Source organism: Cricetulus griseus, assembly GCF_003668045.3.
Source record: "Cricetulus griseus strain 17A/GY chromosome 1 unlocalized genomic scaffold, alternate assembly CriGri-PICRH-1.0 chr1_0, whole genome shotgun sequence".
Taxonomy (NCBI): Eukaryota; Metazoa; Chordata; class Mammalia; order Rodentia; family Cricetidae; genus Cricetulus; species Cricetulus griseus.
Window position 1 is genome coordinate 36,496,316 of NW_023276806.1, and position 20,821 is coordinate 36,517,136.

General features: G+C 36.5%; 1 protein-coding gene across 6 annotated transcripts in view; it reads right to left on the reverse strand.

Moving 5' to 3' along the window:
• Window positions 1-20,821, reverse strand: part of Arhgap29 (Rho GTPase activating protein 29) — a 64,205-nt gene that overhangs the window by 21,726 nt on the left and 21,658 nt on the right. For all 6 annotated transcript variants that reach the window (XM_035450689.1, XM_027395633.2, XM_027395635.2 and 3 more), the window contains 10 exons: window positions 15,675-15,809; window positions 8,007-8,103; window positions 7,607-7,679; window positions 6,750-6,798; window positions 5,580-5,717; window positions 4,682-4,746; window positions 4,162-4,272; window positions 4,004-4,084; window positions 3,681-3,869; window positions 2,829-2,966 (listed from right to left, as the gene is read on the reverse strand). In XM_035450689.1, coding sequence (XP_035306580.1) covers window positions 2,829-2,966; window positions 3,681-3,869; window positions 4,004-4,084; window positions 4,162-4,272; window positions 4,682-4,746; window positions 5,580-5,717; window positions 6,750-6,798; window positions 7,607-7,679; window positions 8,007-8,103; window positions 15,675-15,809 — 1,076 coding nt within the window. The remainder of the gene's footprint in view (window positions 1-2,828; window positions 2,967-3,680; window positions 3,870-4,003; window positions 4,085-4,161; window positions 4,273-4,681; window positions 4,747-5,579; window positions 5,718-6,749; window positions 6,799-7,606; window positions 7,680-8,006; window positions 8,104-15,674; window positions 15,810-20,821) is intronic.

The following is a 20,821-nucleotide window of genomic DNA, read 5'->3' on the forward strand; positions in this document are numbered from 1 at the left end:
AAACCTCTTCTCATCACTCCCATATAACTGACAGCCTTATAAGAAATTAAGAGATGCAGTAAAAAACAAGTAAAAGGACTATAAAAGAGAAAGACATAAAACTGCCCTTAAGGCAAGCAGCTTGCTTTTCTATGTAGGAACCTCTAAGGAATCTTCAAAAGACCCTAAAATAAAGGCATTTACCAAGGCTCCACGATAAAAAGATCATGTAATAATTATCTATGATTCTAAATATTATGAAACAACTGGAATTTGAAATTAAGTGGAGTGGATATATAAGTTGTGTGTGTATATAGATTACTCACAACAGCCCCCAAAATAAATACACAGATATAAATAAAACCTGTCAAAGATTTTTATGTTGAAAACACAGTTCTGATTTAAAAAAAAATCAAAAGACCTAAGTAGAGAGATGTACAAACATGTAGTTAATTCTTCACAATCTGATCTAAAGCTTAATACATCCCACTGAAAATGTTTATAAGATCTTTCTTAATACAGACAAACTGATTCTAACAATTTTATGTAACATTAAAGGACTTCAAATATAATTCTTAAAAAGAGTGCTCACATCTGATTTTCAATATAAAGCAACAAAATCAAGAGAGAATTTGGAAGGCATGTACAAATATAGCCAATGGATTCTGAAAAAGATGCAAAGGAAATTTAATGTAAATAGCATAGTATTTTCACCTACTGTGTTGGGAGAGGTAGACCTCTGTATTAATTATATTCCCTCCCACACACACCTTTTAAAATGGTATTATTTTTTTAAACAGTTTTAAATGCTGGCCAGGGAGAAATTGCACTTGAAAAGACAAGAGCTTAGAGAATATCATATCTTCATATAGAAAACTAGTAAGTTCCAAGTTCATAGCCCCATCCAATGTATCTACTATACCAAGTCAATTTCCTCTACCCAAGATGAATCAAAAGTAAGGTTGAAAGCCTCGGATCTCTGAAAAAGATTACTGAACTCTGTAAACAACCAGTCCAAACACTGTGTAGTCTCTGTTCACTTTGCCTTTCTTGAGAGAGCCCCGACCAAAATTTTTTGTTATTACATTTGTTTGAGACAGAATCTCAAGTAGCTCGGGCCTCAAACTTGCCATATTGCCAAGGATGGCACTGAATTTTGATCCTCTTGCTCACTATCTCCCAAATGCTAGGACTAAAAGTTTGACCCACTACATCTAATTTCCAATACAGAGGCAGGCTGATCTCTGAGTTTGAGGCTAGCCTGGTCTACAGAGCAAGTTCCAGGACAGTCAGGGCTATACAGAGAAATCCTGTCTCAAAAACAACAACAACAAAAAAACCAAAAAACAAAAAAAAACTTAAACTTAGTTAATTTGCCTGCCAAAGTTGCCATTCCCTTTGTAGTCTTGTGTGTTGTTTCCTGTTCTATTGGAAACCTAAGTAATAAATTCTTTCTCTGGCACTACCCTCTTTATGCTGGCATTTATTAAAAATCCTTTAGGTATGATTTTAATATTGCATCTTTATGCTAAAAAGCAACTTCAACCCACACCTTGCCCCAAAATGAACTCAATATGGACTATTAAGTGTCAAACTCTACAATTATTAGTACAAAACAAAGGGGGAAACTCTATGACCTTGGGGTAAGTGATATACTCTTAGACATAACATCAAAAGTATGACCCAAACAAGACAGACCTAGTAAAATCAAGAACCTTCTCCTACAAGACATTGCTAAAAATATAATAAAGCTTTGAAATGAGAGAAAATATAAAACAAAAAACACATACAAAAAAAGAAATACAATGAAAAATTTAAAATAGCCAAATTGTAAATAAGCCCTTGAATCTATTTTTAACGTTAGTATAAAATTCTAATTAAAGTATAAATCCATCACTTGCCCTATCCCTTATTCGGAAACACAAATGAAAACCAAAATTAGATCTCTACTACACACCAACTGGAGCAGCTAAGCAAGACACAATATCAAGGGCACAGAGCAAGAATTCTCATACTGATTACAGCCACTCTAGAAAACTGTAAGACAGTTTCTTATTGAGTTAATCATGCACTTGACAGTTGTCCCACTTCTATATAGTCTCCAAAATATAAGATTGTTAAAATATGTTAAACTGTGTTCAACAAAAGCCTGTCACAAATATTTTTTGCAGCTTATTCATAATGACCCCAAACTATAAACAACACTAATGTCCACCTGGTGAATGGATAAACACTGTGATACAGTAGGCTGTTTCAAAAGGTTAAATACTATAAGTCTATTTATGAGATACACTGGAAAAGTTGGAAAACATTTAGATACAAAAAAGCTTATTCTAACATTTTTACAGATAATTAACAGGATGGAGAACACATCAGTATTGGTAGGGATTAGGTGTGTGTGTGTACTGACTGACAAAAGATGGGCAACACTGAGTGATAAAAATTTCTGGTTCCTGACTGTGATGGCAGTTAACAGAAAATGTGTGTGTGTGTGTGTGTGTGTGTGTGTGTGTGTGTGTGTGTGTGTGTGTGTGTGTGTGTAAATAACTGTCAGCTATATGCCAAAAGGGTCTGTTGAATATAAACTCTTTATAAAATACTTTAAAGACATAAAATTAAAATGTGATGTAGGATGTTTTGTATTTACATGAATCATTTTTGGTTCAGTTTTACCACACCCTGTCTCAATAAAAAGAAAGAAAAAAGGTAACTCAAATTATAGATCACAACTAGAAACTTAAAGTCTGTAAGTTCTATGAGTCTCAGAATTTAAATTTCTCAGCAACCAAAACTCATCAGATCCCAAGGCTTTTTCCCTGTTGCCTTCAAATAATGAAGAAACAACTCACAGCTTTAAGCGTAAGGTCACACTGGAAAACAAGTGTCCGAAGTTGTGTTAATATTTCTCTCTTGGTATTTTCTAGATCATTCCGTCGTTCTTCAACATTTGTTACACAGACTTTGTAGTGCTCGTTTGCTTCTTCTACCTTCAAGAGCATCACAGAAACAACACAATCACTAGAATTTATATTAAAAAAACAGTGTGGTTAAAGCTATATTTAAAAAAACTGGGAAGTCTATAAAAATTCTGAAATATTTTATTTTCATTTTAAATATAGTATTATGAAATGTATTTTAAATAAGATAATTTAAAGATAAATAGCATTTTGGTTGGCAATTTAAGAACATTTGATTTTAATTGCGGGGGGGGGGTAATTTGCAATTACTATATTGTTTGTATACAGACATCTCCATTTCTATTTTAAAAAGCACTTCCTACTTATATTTACCATTTAGTTTACAGAATTTGTCAAATTATATTTTATATGTACATAAATGATACAAAGCCTTGGCTTATTCTTGTCAGCAGGTATGTAACACAGATTTGCCTAAAAAGTAGATTTTATAAATAATTATGTCTATAAAAATAAGAAACTACTATCCTCTCCAAGATACTTTTTTCACAAACGTGCACGTATCCCAGCACAGTGGTTCCCAAAGTGTGGATCCCTACCAGCAGCATCACTGTTACCTGAGAACCTGTTAGAAGTGACACTTACCGGGGTCCCTCTCTTGACCAGCTGTGTGAGACACTGAGTGAGCCTGAGCATGCTTTCCTGCTGGCCCGCCTCCTGGGAAGGTTTGAAGTCAAGTCTTTAAGCAGAATATAATGGCTCAAGTTTCACATAACAACAACATACCTTTTGAAGAGCCTCTTCTTCCAGCCTCCGCTTTTTTTCTAGTTGCTTGTTGAGATTTTTTGCTAATCCAGCACTTGAACTTAGCTGCTCCTCTTCGGCACGAAACATGGAAGACTTTGCCTTTTCGTATTCATCTTGACGCTGCATACATAGCAATTTTGCCTTTTTGAGAGCTGTCTCTGTCTCGAGCTACACAGAAAAGAGCATTAAACAGATTATAAGGCAGCACTTTAGGGAACCCAGAGTAAGACAGGTGGTTTATTTACTGCAGATGATTTTAGATGTCCACAAACAGGCACCTGAAACTCCAGGATAACACTAACCAGTTTATTCTGTTGCTGCTTCCAAAGTTCTTTTATTTCTTTCCTTTGCTTTTCCATTTCATTCTTTCTCCCAAGTAGAGGCTATTACAGATATTAAAAAGATGTAAGTAGTTTTATAAAGGTATACTATAAAAAATACTGTGCATATTAATTTTTACCTGCACAAATTTGTTGGCTTGGAGAGCTGCAATTGTCTGTTGTAAAAGATTGCTGCTGTGTATGTCATTGAGAAGAGCGTTGGTAAATAGGGACTGCAGTGGCATAAACTCCTGGAATTTAAAGTTGAAAGGTAGTTTTGTAATAGTACAGTATTAGAGGCACTTGCCTAATATGCTGTAACTCAATCTGTAAATTTGACATGTTAGGGAAAAAATGCTCTTGGAGTTCTAGATATATTCCTGTTCTTCAAAACGACAACTTTAGATTTTTTTCTCTAGTAAAATGACTATGTAAAGTGTCTACGTGAGAAAAACATGGATTTATGAACTACAGTTAGCAAACTTAGTTTCAAAATATGTGTTTGTATAAAACTGTAAATACTCTAGTTTCATTCATAAGGAATAGCCATTTAAATTTAGCTTTTTTTTTTCTCCAATAAGTTTTTTTTCTGTGAACTGACTGGGAGGTTAACCGAATAGTCTCTTATTATAAAACCTGAGGAGTTCATAGAATACTTACTTGTATTCCAATGCTAGATCTAGTTGCCTCTGCCAATTTTACAATATTCCTAGTGGACTCCAATTCTGAAAGGTTAAAAAGACAAAAATTAAAATTTTAACCTATAGATATACTCTAAAATTATTTGTGCTTCTTCAATTAAAAGGTAATCACACATATTTGTATGCATCATGATATAAGGAAGCAATTCTTAATCTAACTGTTCATCAGAATCAACTGGGGAACCTGGCTTTATTTTGTTGGGTTTTCGAGACAGGCTTTCTCTGTGTAGTTTTGGAAGCTGTCCTGGAACTAGCTCTTGTAGACCAGGCTGGCCTTGGACTCACAGAGATCCGCCTGCCTCTCTGCCTCCTGGGTGCTGGAATTAAAGGCGTGTGCCACCACTGCCTGGCAAGGAACTTATCCTATGTCTCTCCAAATACGCCACATGTTCACAAGCAAATTTGCTGTGCCCCTTAGGAACATTGCCAGAAAACAGGCATAACGATCTTGTCTTGCCTATGTTCCAAGTATTAGGGGGTTAGCTAAGATAATAGATACCAAAACATCTTCTCAGCTGTAAAACTACTGAGCTGTTTCTGCCACACTTCCTTTCTTTCTGCTTGCACATGCACTGATACTCTCCTCTCCTTTTACCTTATTATAGACTATACTTTCCCACCCACTATAGTGAGACCTCTTAAGAGTCAGGGTTGTCTTTGTGTGCCTATGTCTAGTAGCCTATACAAAATAGTATGTGTATTTAGTGTAAGAAAGCCTATGCAAGAAAAATTCTATTTATTAAAATGAAATAACCATTAATTAGCAATCATAATTCTTATAGTCTGCAGAAAAGGAATCACAAACAAGTTAGCTCTAACGTTTCCAAGTTAATCAGATGCTCTAACAGAGAACTCACCCAAGTTGAGCTTTTTTTCAACCCACGACACTATGTTCTTGGTATATTTTGACCATGTTTTAGCATATGACAAAGCCAATTCTATAGAGTCAGTGTTCTTTAACAGCAAGTTGTCTAGTTCTATAGGGGAGAAATTTCCTGAAAACACAAACATCAAAATAAGTACATGTTACATATGAGCACATAATAATTCTAAAAAAGAAGTACTTGGATCCTTAGGAATTCATCAACAAAAACTAGTTAAAAATTCAAAGGATGGGCTGGAGAGATGGCTCAGAGGTTAAGAGCACTGACTGCTTTTCCAGAGGTCCTGAGTTCAATTCCCAGCAACCACATGGTGGCTCACAACCATCTATAATGAGATCTGGTGCCCTTTTCTGGCCTGCAGGCATACATGCAGGCAGAACATTGTATACATAATACATAAAATCTTTAAAAAAATGAAAGGTTAAGTTTATAAAAGATCATTGTTTATACTTAAAATTATACTGTACTTTTAATCTTTAAAAATTTATTTATTTTTACTATATGTGCATGTATGGTTTGCCTGAATGTATCTCTGGTGGGTACCATATACATGCCTGGTGCCCACAGAGCCAGAAGCTTGAGTTAAATCCCTGAAACTAGAGGTACAGATTAGTTGTGAACTGCCATGTGGGTGCTGGAAACCACCCCAGGTCCTCTGCCATAGTGAATGCTCTTAACCACTGAGTCACTGTATCTCCAGCATTTTTATATTAATATATATTTCTATTGTTTGTTGAGTTACAATCTGTATGTAATTATGATGTTTACATCATCATACCATCAAGCAAGATTTCTCTTTATAAACACACACACACACACACACACACACACACACACACACACACACACAATGTTTCTCTGTATAGCCCTAGCTGTTCTGGAACTCACTCTATAGACCAGGCTGGCCTCCAACTCAGAAATCTGCCTGACTCTGCCTCCTGAGTGCTGGGATTAAAGGCGTGTGCCACCACCACCCGGCTTTCTTTATGTTTTATATGTATAACTTTGGTATCATTTTATATTAAAATGAATATACTAGATTCATTTTACAAATGATTCATTTTACAAGTACAAAAAGATTAAGCAATACAAAATACTTATTGAAAGAAAATGAAAAATATACACTAAAATCCAGAATACTACCTTTTTCATTGGGTAAGTCCACTGAGTCCACAGAAATGTTTTCAAAAGACTTAACACATGGAAGAAAACAAATTTATTATTAGAGCAGAAAACAACAAATTGCTGCTTCCAAAATTCTGTTCTCAATTTTATTACTCTGACATAATTCCTGCTCAAGAATTTCAAGTATTTAAAACTCAAAGGGCCTAAGTATCTGCTTAAATATCACAACACTGCAAGAATTATAGTTCCCAAGATTCAACAATGAACAAATTCATTTAATCTGATTAGTTAAAAATCAACAAATCCATATAAAGTCTCAAATTCTACAGATCTAAAAAGGTTTAGAAATTAAAGAAGCAGTTACAATAGACTTCAAACTTAAGAGAACACCCAGCCACCTTTTTCCATTTCTGTGATAAAAACGCCATGCATATTATACAAATGCACAGAGACCTGCCTGCCTCTGCCTCTTGAGTGCTGAGACTAAAGGGGTGTGGCTAAATAAATTCTTAGAGGGTAGAAAGCTACTGTCTATGTCCATCTCTGGTCTCCACGTGCTCATGCATATATCCACTCCCACCTCCCTCACCCTCTCCAAAAACATTCCTCACTAAAGTTCTGGACCATGTCACATTGGTTCATGAGGCTGCTTTTCTTAATATAGCATCACTTAGACATGTATAACCAAATTATTACTGCTCCAGAAGCTGACCATTTTATTATATAAAATGAACGAATCTGCTTTGTTTAGCCTCAAAATGGTAAGGTAATCTATAAAGTTTACCATCATATTAATTAATACTAAGATCCATATTAGGAAGCAGCTGTGATAGTAAGTTAAAAAAGAGACTTTGTTTTCATAAGACTGGGCCTACCTTACTTCCTCGAGAAACAGGCAGTCGCAGTACTGAATCATTGCCCACATCTCCCATAAGGAAGTTTGTGAGGCTATCCAGAGAGATTAAGAAAAGCACAGAAATAAAAAGACAAGTTATTACACGTCTCTGTCTCTTACCTTCAATCTCTATCTAGAATAAATAGTTTTAAGAAACACCTAGGACTCTCATCATACAAAGAAGACACAGCACTCTGCTGAGAGCGCTACAGATACTTGCAAATAGTCAGTGAAGTGACACAGAAGGCAGCTCTTGCCACACTGTGATGCTATGTGATAGTACTCAATATTTTACTTCCCACATACCCTACAAATGTATCAGGTATATATTCTTACTAAGACATTCAGGTGCACTAACTTAAATGACAGTCTTTACTTACATATTTCCAAAGGTAAATGCCAAAGTTTCAATGGAGGAAAACACTTCTTGAAATAGATAGTTTTTGTTTTCTTCATTAACTTCTGTAAAGTTCACAGCTATAAGCAAAGATCAGTTGCAGTAAGTGGAAGAAAATATGTTTTACATTAGATTTATACAAAACCATTTACTCTTTTAATCACTATCACTTCAAAAAGCATTAAAATGTTCAGACACTTACAATCTAATATACAAAATGGACAAAACATTTAAGTTCCTTATTAAGGAAATCAAGCAAAAGCATCAGCTTGCACAGAAGCAGTTAAAATTTCAAGCTGATTACTGTGTACATTACATAATCCAACACATCTAAAAAGTGACTCTGTGAAATTAATCAGTCTTGGGAGTCACAGAGTCCATGCTGTACCTGACCTCTTTGTGGAGTGTTCTGTATTATTTTTTACTTGCTACTCTCTGGCACTTTTAAAAACAACTCCCACTGGAGTCACTATGAAGTGTAAACTTAGTGTCAACTACCAACAACTGGAGTCATGTACATTTCGCATACCATAGAATGTACGACATAACATCACATTTAAAAAGCAGTACTTTAGAAAAGTTACACTCCTATTTATACATACTGTATTTCCTGTCAACAGGCTCCTGGGTTCTGAGGTGCATGTTAACTAACATAGCTGTTTTTTTGTTTACAGTAGGGATATCCTGATTTTGCATTTTGTTCATGAATATTAGGAAATACAATCTGAAAATTGTTCTTATTTTAGTTTCTTTCTGCGTACTGTTGTTAAAAACCAAGACACAATTTACCAAGGTAAACCTGAAGGTGGAATTAGGCTTTTTTCTTTAAGTAAACTATGTGACTCTGTAGGAAGCTGGTCATTGCCAGTCCTGCACTGCTCTGCTTACAAAAAGACAGTTGAGGAGACCAGAAAGCCACCCTCTCCTTTACAAGCCGTTTTAAGTCTTGGCTGGAGTTTGGAAATAGTTCTATCACCAAAGATTCAGATTTCATAGGTCTTTATTTTTTTCACAAGTTGATTCAAATATGCAAACACATTAGAAAGCAAGAACTGCTGAGATTACAACCAGAATTGTTGGACACCTTTGTAGAAGATGAGGTAGGGACACTTTCAAATCCCACCTTTCAATTTTTTTCTAAATATCCCTTATAAAAGAGAAAAACTTAAGAATCAGCCAGTGAATATAATAAGGTTTCTAGACCTTTACCCTGGTCAAGGTGGAGAAACCGATTCTACTTCTGCCTAAAATAACTAAAAACAAACAAAACAAAACAAAATCCTGTACAAAAGTGAAGATAAACCATTCTTAAGACAGATTATTAGGCAACAAAAGGCAGCAATCTTTTTGCTGCTGTTTTTCCAAAAACGGGGTTTGGGTTTCTCTGTGTAGCTCTGGCTGTCCTGGGACTCACAGAGCAGGCTGGCCTTGAGTTTGGAGATCTGCCTGCTTCTGCCTTTTAAGCACTAAGATTAAAGGCATGTGCCACTATGCCCAGCTAAAAAGCAGTGATTTTTGAAAGACAAGAAACTAACCATGAAAAGTTTACAACTGCCTCAGTATACTGCACAAAGTAGATTTCCAAAGGACATGTCCAGAGGTATTTTTTAGAATGTTACAATCTGAAGAATCAGTTAAGCAGAAGGACATAGCAATTTTATAATATTTAAAAATGCATAGAAGCTGCAAAATTCACAAAGCAAAAACTGACATAACCACAATGAAAAGTGGATACATTTCCAGTGACAGAAAACATAAAATAAGGATAACAGAATACTGAATGATACTAATCAACCAAATTGACAAGACAGACATTTTGTACAACTCTATCCAGGAGCAAAATTATACACAACAAAGTTCTTATCAAGTGGATATTTAGTGACAGCCATATTATGGGCCTCTCAATAAACATAACTATTCAAATTATTCAAAATATACTCCTTGACTACACAGAATCAGATTAGAAGTAACTGAAAAGCTGGGCGGTGGTGGTGGCGCACGCCTTTAATCCCAGCACTCGGGAGGCAGAGGCAGGTGGACCTCTGTGAGTTCGAGACCAGCCTGGTCTACAAGAGCTAGTTCCAAGACAGTCTCCAAAGCCACAGAGAAACCCTGTCTTGAAAAACAAAACAAAACAAAACAAAACAAAAAGTAACTGAAAAATGTTCTAAAAAATTCTTGAATACTTAGAAATTAAATAGCATATGTCTACATAACCCATGGGTCAAATACAAAGTGAGAAGTCAGAATACACAGAACGTCTATAATGGAGAAGTGACACAGAGAGAAGAACCCAACAGGACAAGCACTATCCTGACTGTGGCAATGGCTTTACAACACTGTCCATGCAGCAGCACTTAGTAAACAGGAGCAGCTTACTGTCTATCAACTAGACCTCAATAAAACCATTTTTAATTTTTTCATTGCAGAGTACTTTATAGCATTACCTCAATTTTTATAATTATTCCCTCTTTCCTAAAGGTCTATCTTTTCATGACATTAAGTACAACTGGGAGGCACAAATAATTATAATGACTGTAAAAGTAATGATAAGGGCCGGGCGTTGGTGGTGCACGCCTTTAATCCCAGCACTCGGGAGGTAGAGGCAGGTGGATCTCTGTGAGTTTGAGGCCAGCCTGGTCTCCAGAGCAAGTGCCAGGATAGGCTCCAAAGCTACATAAACCCTGTCTCGAAAAAAAAAAAAAAAAAAACAAAAAAGCAAAAAAAGTAATGATAAGGTAATTATTTTGAACCATCTCTCTTGTTTTCCTTCCTACTTGAACAAGGTTTCAGTCACCCAATGAGAATTCCAGTGGATGCTTTTCCCTCCCTTTCAAATGCGCTCTCTACAAGATTCTAATAAGCTTCATCCTTGTTGCCCCTTGGACTATAATTTGTCTTCTCATTCTGTTTCTTCAGAATCTTGTACCAACAATATTCTTCAGTAAATGTTCGGGTTTATAGTCTGCTGAAGGAAGCCACTATAGAGAAAGGAATAAAAATGCCTGTGTCCCCATAAAACTCCACTTGGCCCTCAAGCTCTCACTGAAGACTCCTACCTAAGAAAGAAGACAGGTTCTACAAACAGCCCACCTAGGCTAAGTCTTAGCTCTCATTCATCTCTAGTCCCAGTTTTCTCATTTATAAAATGGGATTAACTATAACTTCAGAAGGTGCGGTGGGAACTAAATGACCTTGGAAAACTATGATCAAATAGCACTATCAGCATCAACTTTCCATCAGTGAAAAGTGAAAGTTTTCTTTACCTTAGTCTTCAAACCTCTCAGGACACCTTCAACTTCCTTATCTGCTGAGGGAGAGCTGATCTGACAGGGTTATTAATCTCAGGATTGTAACCATTAGGTGAGGTCATCCATGTAAAGAGTTTAACAACCTAAATAATATTAGCTACACTTACTAATTTTCGCAAAATTAACCACTTCCTTCCCTCATGAAATATTCAACCCTCTTAACAGTTATTTATTATAATTCATGGAAGAGTAAAGCTTTGGAGTTTCATACAAGGGTTCGAATCTGATCTGACCCTGACCACTTCCGGTGTTGAAAGATTATCCAAATTTACTTTCTTTACATGCCAAGCAGCATATTAAGGAATGAATGAGAAACAAACATTAAGTCTGGAATTCAGTAGAAATATGCACCCTACCTCTGTTCTGTACCCATATGTAGACAACTTTACCTCATGCAGATAGATCTCATCTTAGACTGCTCCCTGTATACCTTACTAGCCCCAGTGACCTACATCACTTCACCACTGAGGAGGAATCACTTGTCTAGGTGCCGTATGCTACAGACCAACATTAGCAATAGCTTCTTTAACATGTTTCTTCTACTTTCCTCTCGATTCTTCCTATACATTGCTCACTTAGCTCAGAGTTTTGTTTCTAAAATGTTTCCTTTCCTTTCATTCCTACTACTACTGGCTTCATTTAAAAGCACACACTTTGTCTCTCTAAGCTTTAGATTTAAATTTAACAAATGATACCATAAAAACTTTAGGAAAAAAGATTGAGAGACTAGTGGAACATCAGAGTAAGGAAGGCCATTCTAATAACTAAAACTCACAAACTATTACAAAAAAGACTTGACACTTTAAAATGCAAAAAGAATCCAAAAGATAAAGCACAGAATGAGTAAAGTTATAATCTACAGTGAATAGTTAATGTTAGAAATACAAAGAGTTTCTAAAAATTATTCATATTTTAAAAATATCAAGTACCAAGAGAAAATCAGGAAATAGATTAATTTAAAAAAAAAGGATGTACAAAAATGATTCTTGAAACATACTTAATTGTACTCAAAATGGAGAAATTGCAGACCAAACCTATACTAAGGCATGGGTTTTCATACCAGCCTGGGTAACAAGTATTGGTTACTAGCACTGCTGGCAGAGGCAGGGGAATCAGACCCTGTCACAGGCAGGGCCTGGGAGGACATCTGGCAGTACCCAAAACTACAAGCACACAAGTTATCTCAATGCCATGTAGTAGGAATTCACAGGGCTTCACAAAGAAGCCTCAGCAGGAAACAATGTTAACATCTACTAGGATGAGCTACTTAAACTACAGCCTGTCAGCATTATGTATAACCATGCGGTTTTGAAAAAAAATCAAAAAACCAAAGAGCTGAGAAGCATTTTATGTGTAGACAAATGAGCAAGTGGTAGGATACTATCATTTGTATAGCAAAGGGTTAAAAAGGAGCACTGTACACGTGCTTGCTTGTTTATGAGTATAATGTATCTCTGGAAAGATTCAAAAGAAATCACTGACAGTCATGGTCTGTCTCTGGACTACAATGAATGGCTGAGGTCTGAAAAAGCAAGCTTCACTACTGAATACCCTCTGGAGCCATCTGCACTTCAAACTGTAAGAATGAACTACATGTTGAAAAATTAGGTTTGCAGAACAGAAAGAGGAGGCTTCAAAAATGTGTGTATAATTAAGGTTTGTTCTTTTTCTCTTTAACAATTTATGAACACAGGGCAATATATCGATGAAAAACACAAAAATTTCTTTTTATTTATATTACCAATAAAACTGATCTAAACAGTTGAAAATACTAAGTAGATCATAAATTACTGACGCCTGAAGACATCTTTATCTGCTTTAAAAATAGGCTATATCTCTCTTGCCATATTGCAAATATTTTGTCAACTGGACTTCCTGCTTGGAAACAGAAAAAGACACAGGAACTACAAATCACTGCCAGAATGAATGGGAGAAAGCTAAGCTAAGAATTTTTCTTTTAAAGTTATTACAAGGTAAATTCCATGTTTACAGTTTAAAAAAACAAAAAGCAATGGAAAGACTCTGTTTTAGAATTAGATACATTGTGTGACTTCAACCTGTGGCAACACAAGCAGGGCTACACAGCCCCTGAAGTTATTCTGTATTATGTTTTTGGGGTTTTTAAAAAATTTGTTTTGAATAGTCTGACAATTCTGAAAACTGCCATTTGACAGTTAATGCTTCCACTCAGGTCACTGGGTCTTTAAAGATGTAACTAGTGAGCTAAGACCGTAGGTGATCTAGATGACTCCTTACATTCCTACACCTTTCTGATCCAATAGTTTCTCTTAAAGTTTCTCCCTAAGCAAAGGAAATAGGAATGCCCATTTATAGGGCTCCCCTGCACCAAAGATGCAGCAGCAACACAATTACTTTTTGGCACCTACAGTCAGAGAAATGGTTTCTACCCATTCCTTGCCTTCTGGGGCTTTGAAAACTAAATTTCTATTAAATACATTCTAACTTAACTTCGACTTTGCAGGTCACTCAATATTTTTGGAGATCCTTAAAAACAAAAACAACCCCCCCCATTTTTTTTTGTTTTTAACATTTCTTAATTTCACTGGAATCCTAACAGCCTTTTATTTAAACATTTTCTGGTTTCACTAGAATCCTACAGAAACAATTTTCTACCAACAATCACTTTTATCTTTCTCTTTCCAATCTCATCCAACACCACAGTAAACTAGTGGCAATAATTCTGAGTATAAAACAACCATCTTGGGAAATAATATTCAAATGACTGCTCTATGCTAAGAGTACTCTCTTCAGGTCTGTTCTGGAATGTGGACACCAGCCACACGCTGGTGCACCCCTTCCCCAGGACATCCTGACTACGCACAATAGCCACTGACAACAATTGAACTAAGTGCTATTTCCAAGCATGGAAATTTTACTATCTATAGACACAAATTTCCATATCTAAGTAAAGTTAAATGGCACTTGTAAACAATCTACTTGAAAACAAATTTGGTTACTAAGCACATTTTTAAAAGGCACAAAACAAACTACCCCTGTTTTCTACTTAAAATTGTCTACTGCACTTTTTCCATCCTAGTGCTTCAAATAGAAAAAGGAAACCACACAAACAGGAAAAGTCTTAAGTCAGAAAAGAAGTGTGTGTGACTGACTGGGGGGGGTGTAGGGAGGAGATGCAGGCTACATTTTTATTAAAAGGCTTTTATTTCCTTTCTGCCTTCTCCCTAGCACTGCTTCTTGCCTTTTCTGAATATGTGCATATTCAGAACCCTCCCCAGGTTCTTCACACCCAGAGCTCTCATCCAGGCCACTACTCTACAACATCACCCTTGCCAGCACAGCAGCGCAGTTAATGGCCACACCTCGCTGTCAAACTTTTGAACTGGCAGCCTCTTCTTCTGGTGAGTCTTCCTTCACCTCTGATGGGCAGCTTACTGTGCCACACAGGTGCCTGTGACACCTCTGTCACCCATCTGCCTCTGACTTTCCACACATCACTGCTACCCCTTCTTATACTGCCATTCCATTACTGGAAGTCATTTTACTCTGCTGAGCACTTCTTAAAACCCACCTCTGAAGCTCCATGAAAGTTCTCTTCCTGCTGGCAGATGCTCCTCCAATCTGTACATCTTCTCTGATCCTCCCTTCCTGTCAACCCTCCATCTTCCCTTACAAGTCTGCATCTTCAAACACCTCCTGACAAATGCCTGACGCCCCAGCAGCTACCACATCCATCTTCTACCTCAAGGTCACATCTTCAATTTCTATCTAGTCCATTACTTCTCACAATTTCCTATCTATCTAATACTCCCTTCACTCAGCCTGTCTTCTGTATTGTGGCCCAGAATGATTCTAACAATTTCAAGTGGCTGTCATTAGAGGCCAATGTCCTAATTCTCAATTCTGTTTTAGTGTTACACACACACGCACACGCACACGCACACGCACACACACATATCTCCACATAAAATTGTAATTTACTTTCCACGTACTAAACTAAGCCTTGTTTTTCTCCATCTGGAGTCACTACAAATGACCTTTTTCTAACACTACTGTTTTCACACAGCAAAGGATCCACAGTCATAAACAACTTTAAAAGGGGTGAACTCATTGACAAAAACTTAAGTTTTAAACATTGGCTGCTTGGTTGAAGCAAGAATTTTTCCATTTCTAACAGTTTTTTATTTTTAAAAGAAAGAAATCTTTAGGTGTGAATTGGCGGAAATATTTATATATCGAAATGTACAAAACTCTTTATTCAGACAAGTTCTGCAATGCCGTGAGGGTGACTCTACAGTCAGTATGGACTGAGACAGAAATGTGTCCCTGGATCCTCTCTGCCCTCAGTAAACCTTCCTTACCTTTAACTTTTGCAGTAAGCGCTTCTGCAGCATTGTGAAGATCTACAGAATTGAGGTTCTGATGCTTATTCATTATAGATTTTAAAACACGGAGAAGTTCATCCAGACGTATATGAATGGCTTCTTTAAAACAGTCTTTAAAAGGAAAACAAAAATATTAAAAAATTAATTTACAATGCAAAGTTCTGTAAGTCTGAGCTACAAAGGACATGATGATACTTCACGGAAAAGCACTGGTTCCATGATTTTGTCCTACTACACATTCATTTCTATTTTTTTTTTTGTTTGTTTGTTTTTTCAAGACAGGGTTTCTCTGTTTAGCTTTGGAGCCTATCCTGGCACTTGCTCTGGAGACCAGGCTGGCCTCAGCTCACAGAGATCCACCTGCCTCAGTCTCCCGAGTGCTGGGATTAAAGGCATGCGCCACCAAACGCCAGGCTCATTTCTATTTTTAACTGTTGTAATTACAGACCGTTTTTAGCACTTTCAGAAAGTTCTTTGCCACTTAATTCAGTAAGGGTTTCAGGGCCAGATATGGTGGTACAAGCCTCACTCCAAGCACTTGGAAAGTGGAGGCAGAAGACAAGGGAGTTCATGGTTATCCCCAGCTTCATAGTGAGTCTGAGGCTTGCTGGAGTTACATGAAACTCTGTTTTAAAAGCAAATCGTGTGCTGGTGCAAACCTTTAATCTCAGCACTCCCGAGGCAGAGGCAGGCAGATCTGAGTTCAAAACCAACCTGGTCTACAGAGTGAGTTCTGTGACAGCCAGGGCTACCCAGAGAAGCCCTGTCACAAAAGACAAACAAAAAACCAAAACCTAAACAAGCAAACAAAAATAGGACTAGTGGGATGGATCAGTAAAGGTGCATACTCTCAGAGCCTGGCAACCTGAACTCAATCTCTGGTACCTATACAAAGGTAGAAAAAAAGAGAATCGACTTCCCAAAGTTGTCTTCAGACCTCTAAATGTGTTTCGTAGCATAGTTGCACACACAAGTACAAGCATGAACACACAATAATAATAATAATAATATGAGAAGGAGGAGGAGAAGGAAGAAACAATAAAAAAGGATTTCAAAGGCTATCACAGTATGACCAATTTAACACTTTTTTTTTTTTTCATTTTTCCCACTCTAAAAGAGCTCTTTGGACATCCCAAGGCAACTAAATAGGGCCATTCCTACCTTAGTCTTTAATATACATAACAAACTCAAAATCCCTAAAAGGTCTGATATATTAACCAATTTTTTAAAAAGTTAAGCTTCCACATTAGAAATGGCTCTCTGCATTAATTATTAGTTATTAGAAACCAATAACCCACAGGTATATGTTTAAGGAGCATCATTTGATCTGTACATTTAAAAATTGAGATATAATTTACTTATTATAAGATACACAGGTCTTTAGTGAGAGTTTTGCTTTTTACAAAAGCTAAATTAGTTGTTAATGATGAAAACTTGGGTGAACATTTAAAGAAATCTAAACTTCTACCTACTCTTGCAACAGTTCCAGCAGGCACAGTAGTACTTTCTGAGACAAACCTAACACCAGTCCACTTCTGGTCAGAATATGGAGATAGGAGTGTCACAGCCTCTGTGAGGTTGTGACCATGTAACTTCTCATCCAGACCAAAACCGTTTCTAGTAAAAAGGGAGGGTGCTGCATGATCATGATAAAGTGACTTACTTTTGGATCACCATCCTAAGCCAACCTGAATGCCTACACATACTACCTTTAAAACTGTGAAATAATGCTCAAGTTTGAAAAACCAAGCACCTTAAATATTATATTCTGATAGATTTTTCCTTCTATAACCTTGCATAGCACTAATGCTCAGTAATTTTTAGCATTAAGAAATGCTAAATAGTATAGATTAGGCATGCTTAAAAATATTTAAGAGATGCTGGGTGGTGGTGGTGCATACTCGGGAAGCACATGGCAGGTGGATCTCTGAGTTTAAGGCCAGGCTGGTCTACATAGTGAGTTCTAGAGTATGAAGGAATACACAGAGAAACCCTGTCTTAAAATGACCCCAGCTCCAAAAAACTATTTAAAGGAAATACTGTTTCAAAAATACTTATTATTGTCTCATTTAATGTTCTACAATCCTATCAGGTAGACAAATGAGAGGATTAAAACACACCAAATTTATCAATTATTACACTGTAGAGCCAAACTTTGAACCCAGAATACGTAATTCCAGAATTCATGCTCTTACTGTTATACCACCTCAATTGAAATAGCTTTAAAAATAACAAAAATTGGAAAGTCAGTTATTTCATAATTATGTAAATATTGATAACCATAAAGAAAATCTGTCATCAGGATAAAAAAAAAAAAAAACATTCTCCCATCTCCAGCAACTATTCCCTTACTGACAGCACTATCAAGAAAGAAATGAGAGCATGAGAGGCCTATCTGTTAAAGGGGTAGTCCCAGGGTGGCGCCTTTGGAAAAGAATACAGCCTTTAGGAGGAAGTGCCAGGAAGACAACTGTGCGACCCCAGACCTTTCTTTCTGCTCCAGAGCATGTGACATGATGACATGAGCAGTTTTCCTTTACCACACACTCCCACCATCATGTGCTGTGTCACATGCCAAAGCCGTGGCGGTAAATGATTATCCACCGTAACTCCAAACCCAGGATCCTCTTTAAGAGTTAACAGCAATACATTCCCTACTAGAGGGCTCTTTGTTTTGTTTTAATTCTGTAGCACATCCCAGTAACTATCAGCACAAATGGTTTACCAACTTGAAATTCCTTTATTCCTACACAGGAAGCCCTTACAAATACTGAAGTTGTTCCGAATCAACATTCTGAAAGGTAGTAAATGAGTTACTTAAAGTACATTTCATAAAACCTCAAATTGTACTCCAAATACTTCCAGTTCCCTCTGATTTAATATGGGCTTCTGAAAGTGTTTATACATCAACAGAAATGAATATTAAGGAAAGGCAAATCATGAAGATTCATACTAGGACATTAGCACTTCCCTGTAATACTTCACCAGAAACGTCACAAAAAATAAAGAAAAAAGTCCCTTACACCAAACATTCTTCCCATTAATAATAAAGCTACCTCAAATTCTTTTTATGAAGTAAAGGTCTCCTACTCTACTATGCAACTGGCAACTTTTCAAAACGTCCAAGGAGCTTAAATAGTTCCTTTAAGCAACACCAATTACTCCCCTCCAAACAAAAAAGTACTGGCAAACACACACAAGAACAGTGGCAAGATCACTTGAAGCCAAAGGCTGAGAGGGCTGCTGTACGTGGTAGAAACCTACAGACTTAGACTAAAAAATCCAAGCTCAGGTCCCACCTTGAAATGAAATGCTGGGCTTCTTGAACTTGGATCCATCATCAGTGAAAGAGAACTGATAACAGTATCTCCTTTACCTACCTCATAAGGCTGCTGTGAATATCAACTGATAAATGCGAAACTGCCTTTTGTCCTTATACATACAAGTAAGATCCTTACAAGTAAATCCAAAAACCATCCAAACAAATGCCTTTGAAAACAGATATGCTTCACAGGGAATTATTGAGAAACAAATATACATATAGCCTGGTTTCACAATATTTTGGCTAATAAAAAAGAAACAGTAAAGTCTGAATTTCATTCTGTTGTAAAAACCAATATTAGTAAATAACTTGGAAATCAAATAATCAGAATATATTGCATTAAGATATTTTTGAACCTGTCAATTTATATTTACTATCATATAGTCCTGCAACTAAATACAAGGCAACTTTGAATGTAGCCACATATAAATGTAATAGGAAGGAATTACAGATGCAAACATAAGGAGGTTTATTTAACAGATCTTAATAATTGTTTCCTGGAGCAGCAATGTTTTCATGTTTACCCCTTTAATGTGACAAAATGAATTTTCAGTTATTGTTTCACTCATCTGTGCCATTACTTTTTTGCTACATTCAACTAATAAAGTGAAAACAGATTAGCCAGCTTGACTTTTTGGTTCTCAGGCACTAACACAATAACACAGTGTTTATACTGCAAGCACTTCATGGAAATGCTTGAGTAAATACATAAAAAAAATCATGGTGTTTTCCTTGATTAAAAAAAAGAAGACTAACCAATTCTTAAAAAAAAAAAAATAATAAAAGGTTTTGTTAATTCAGCTTGACCTCTCTAGGGAACAAAGTGAAAACAACAAAGGACAAAAGCGTCAACTTATCAGAAGCAAACTTCTATTTTTTTGCTGTAATGACTTCTGATACAGGATAACTGTGAACCCTGAGGAGCAGGGGCTTTTTTCAACTACTACCTGAAAACTAACAATAGTAACAGTTGACATTCTAATGCACTTTCAGGAGAGTTTTGCATGTAAGAGCTCAATAAACAAAGGTCCAGTGATGGAAGTGCTATTACCACCTTTTAGCAAGTAGTAACAGAGTCATAAAGAAATGACTCCTTTCTTAACAGAAATACCTTGGTTATAGATAACCAGCAGGAAGCATAATGAGGGCTCTGAGGCAGGGATCCTATCTACAGTCTGCAGCTGTTTTACAGGGATAGGGTCTTGCTATGACCTAACCTTGAATTTGCCATCCTCCTGCCTCAGCCTCCCAACTCCTGGGATTACAGGCATGTACCACACATCCAAGCTCTGAATCTTTATGACACACTGCCATGCCGTTAAAGAAGTAATAGATTAATGACAGATACCCTGCAATACATGATTTAGTAGGCTTTAACTTCCATCAAATATATAAGCTATTACTATAAATGCTGTTAAATTCTATTAATTCAATCTAGGCAAGTATAGAAAACCAAATTACTGTAAGAACTGGTACAAATATAATAAATGAGCCACTTGTATTCCACTCTTATTAGAGATTTATTTTACATGTTTTAGTCACTAAGTCACACCCAATTTACATTCACACTAACTTCTCTTAGTGATCCAGATTTGAAACTATGTCGAAAGATATTTACTCCTAGGAGACAGACATAGAGCAGAACACATGTAAGGGCAGCAGCTTAATGTTTTTAGTATCTTACAAATTTGACAGACTATGAGGTTGTAGTTGGCTACTGATGGTAAAAATGAAGAGTCTGAGAAAGATCTTAAACATCCTCCTACGTATCACATGGGGAAAAAACGTGAGTTAACCTACA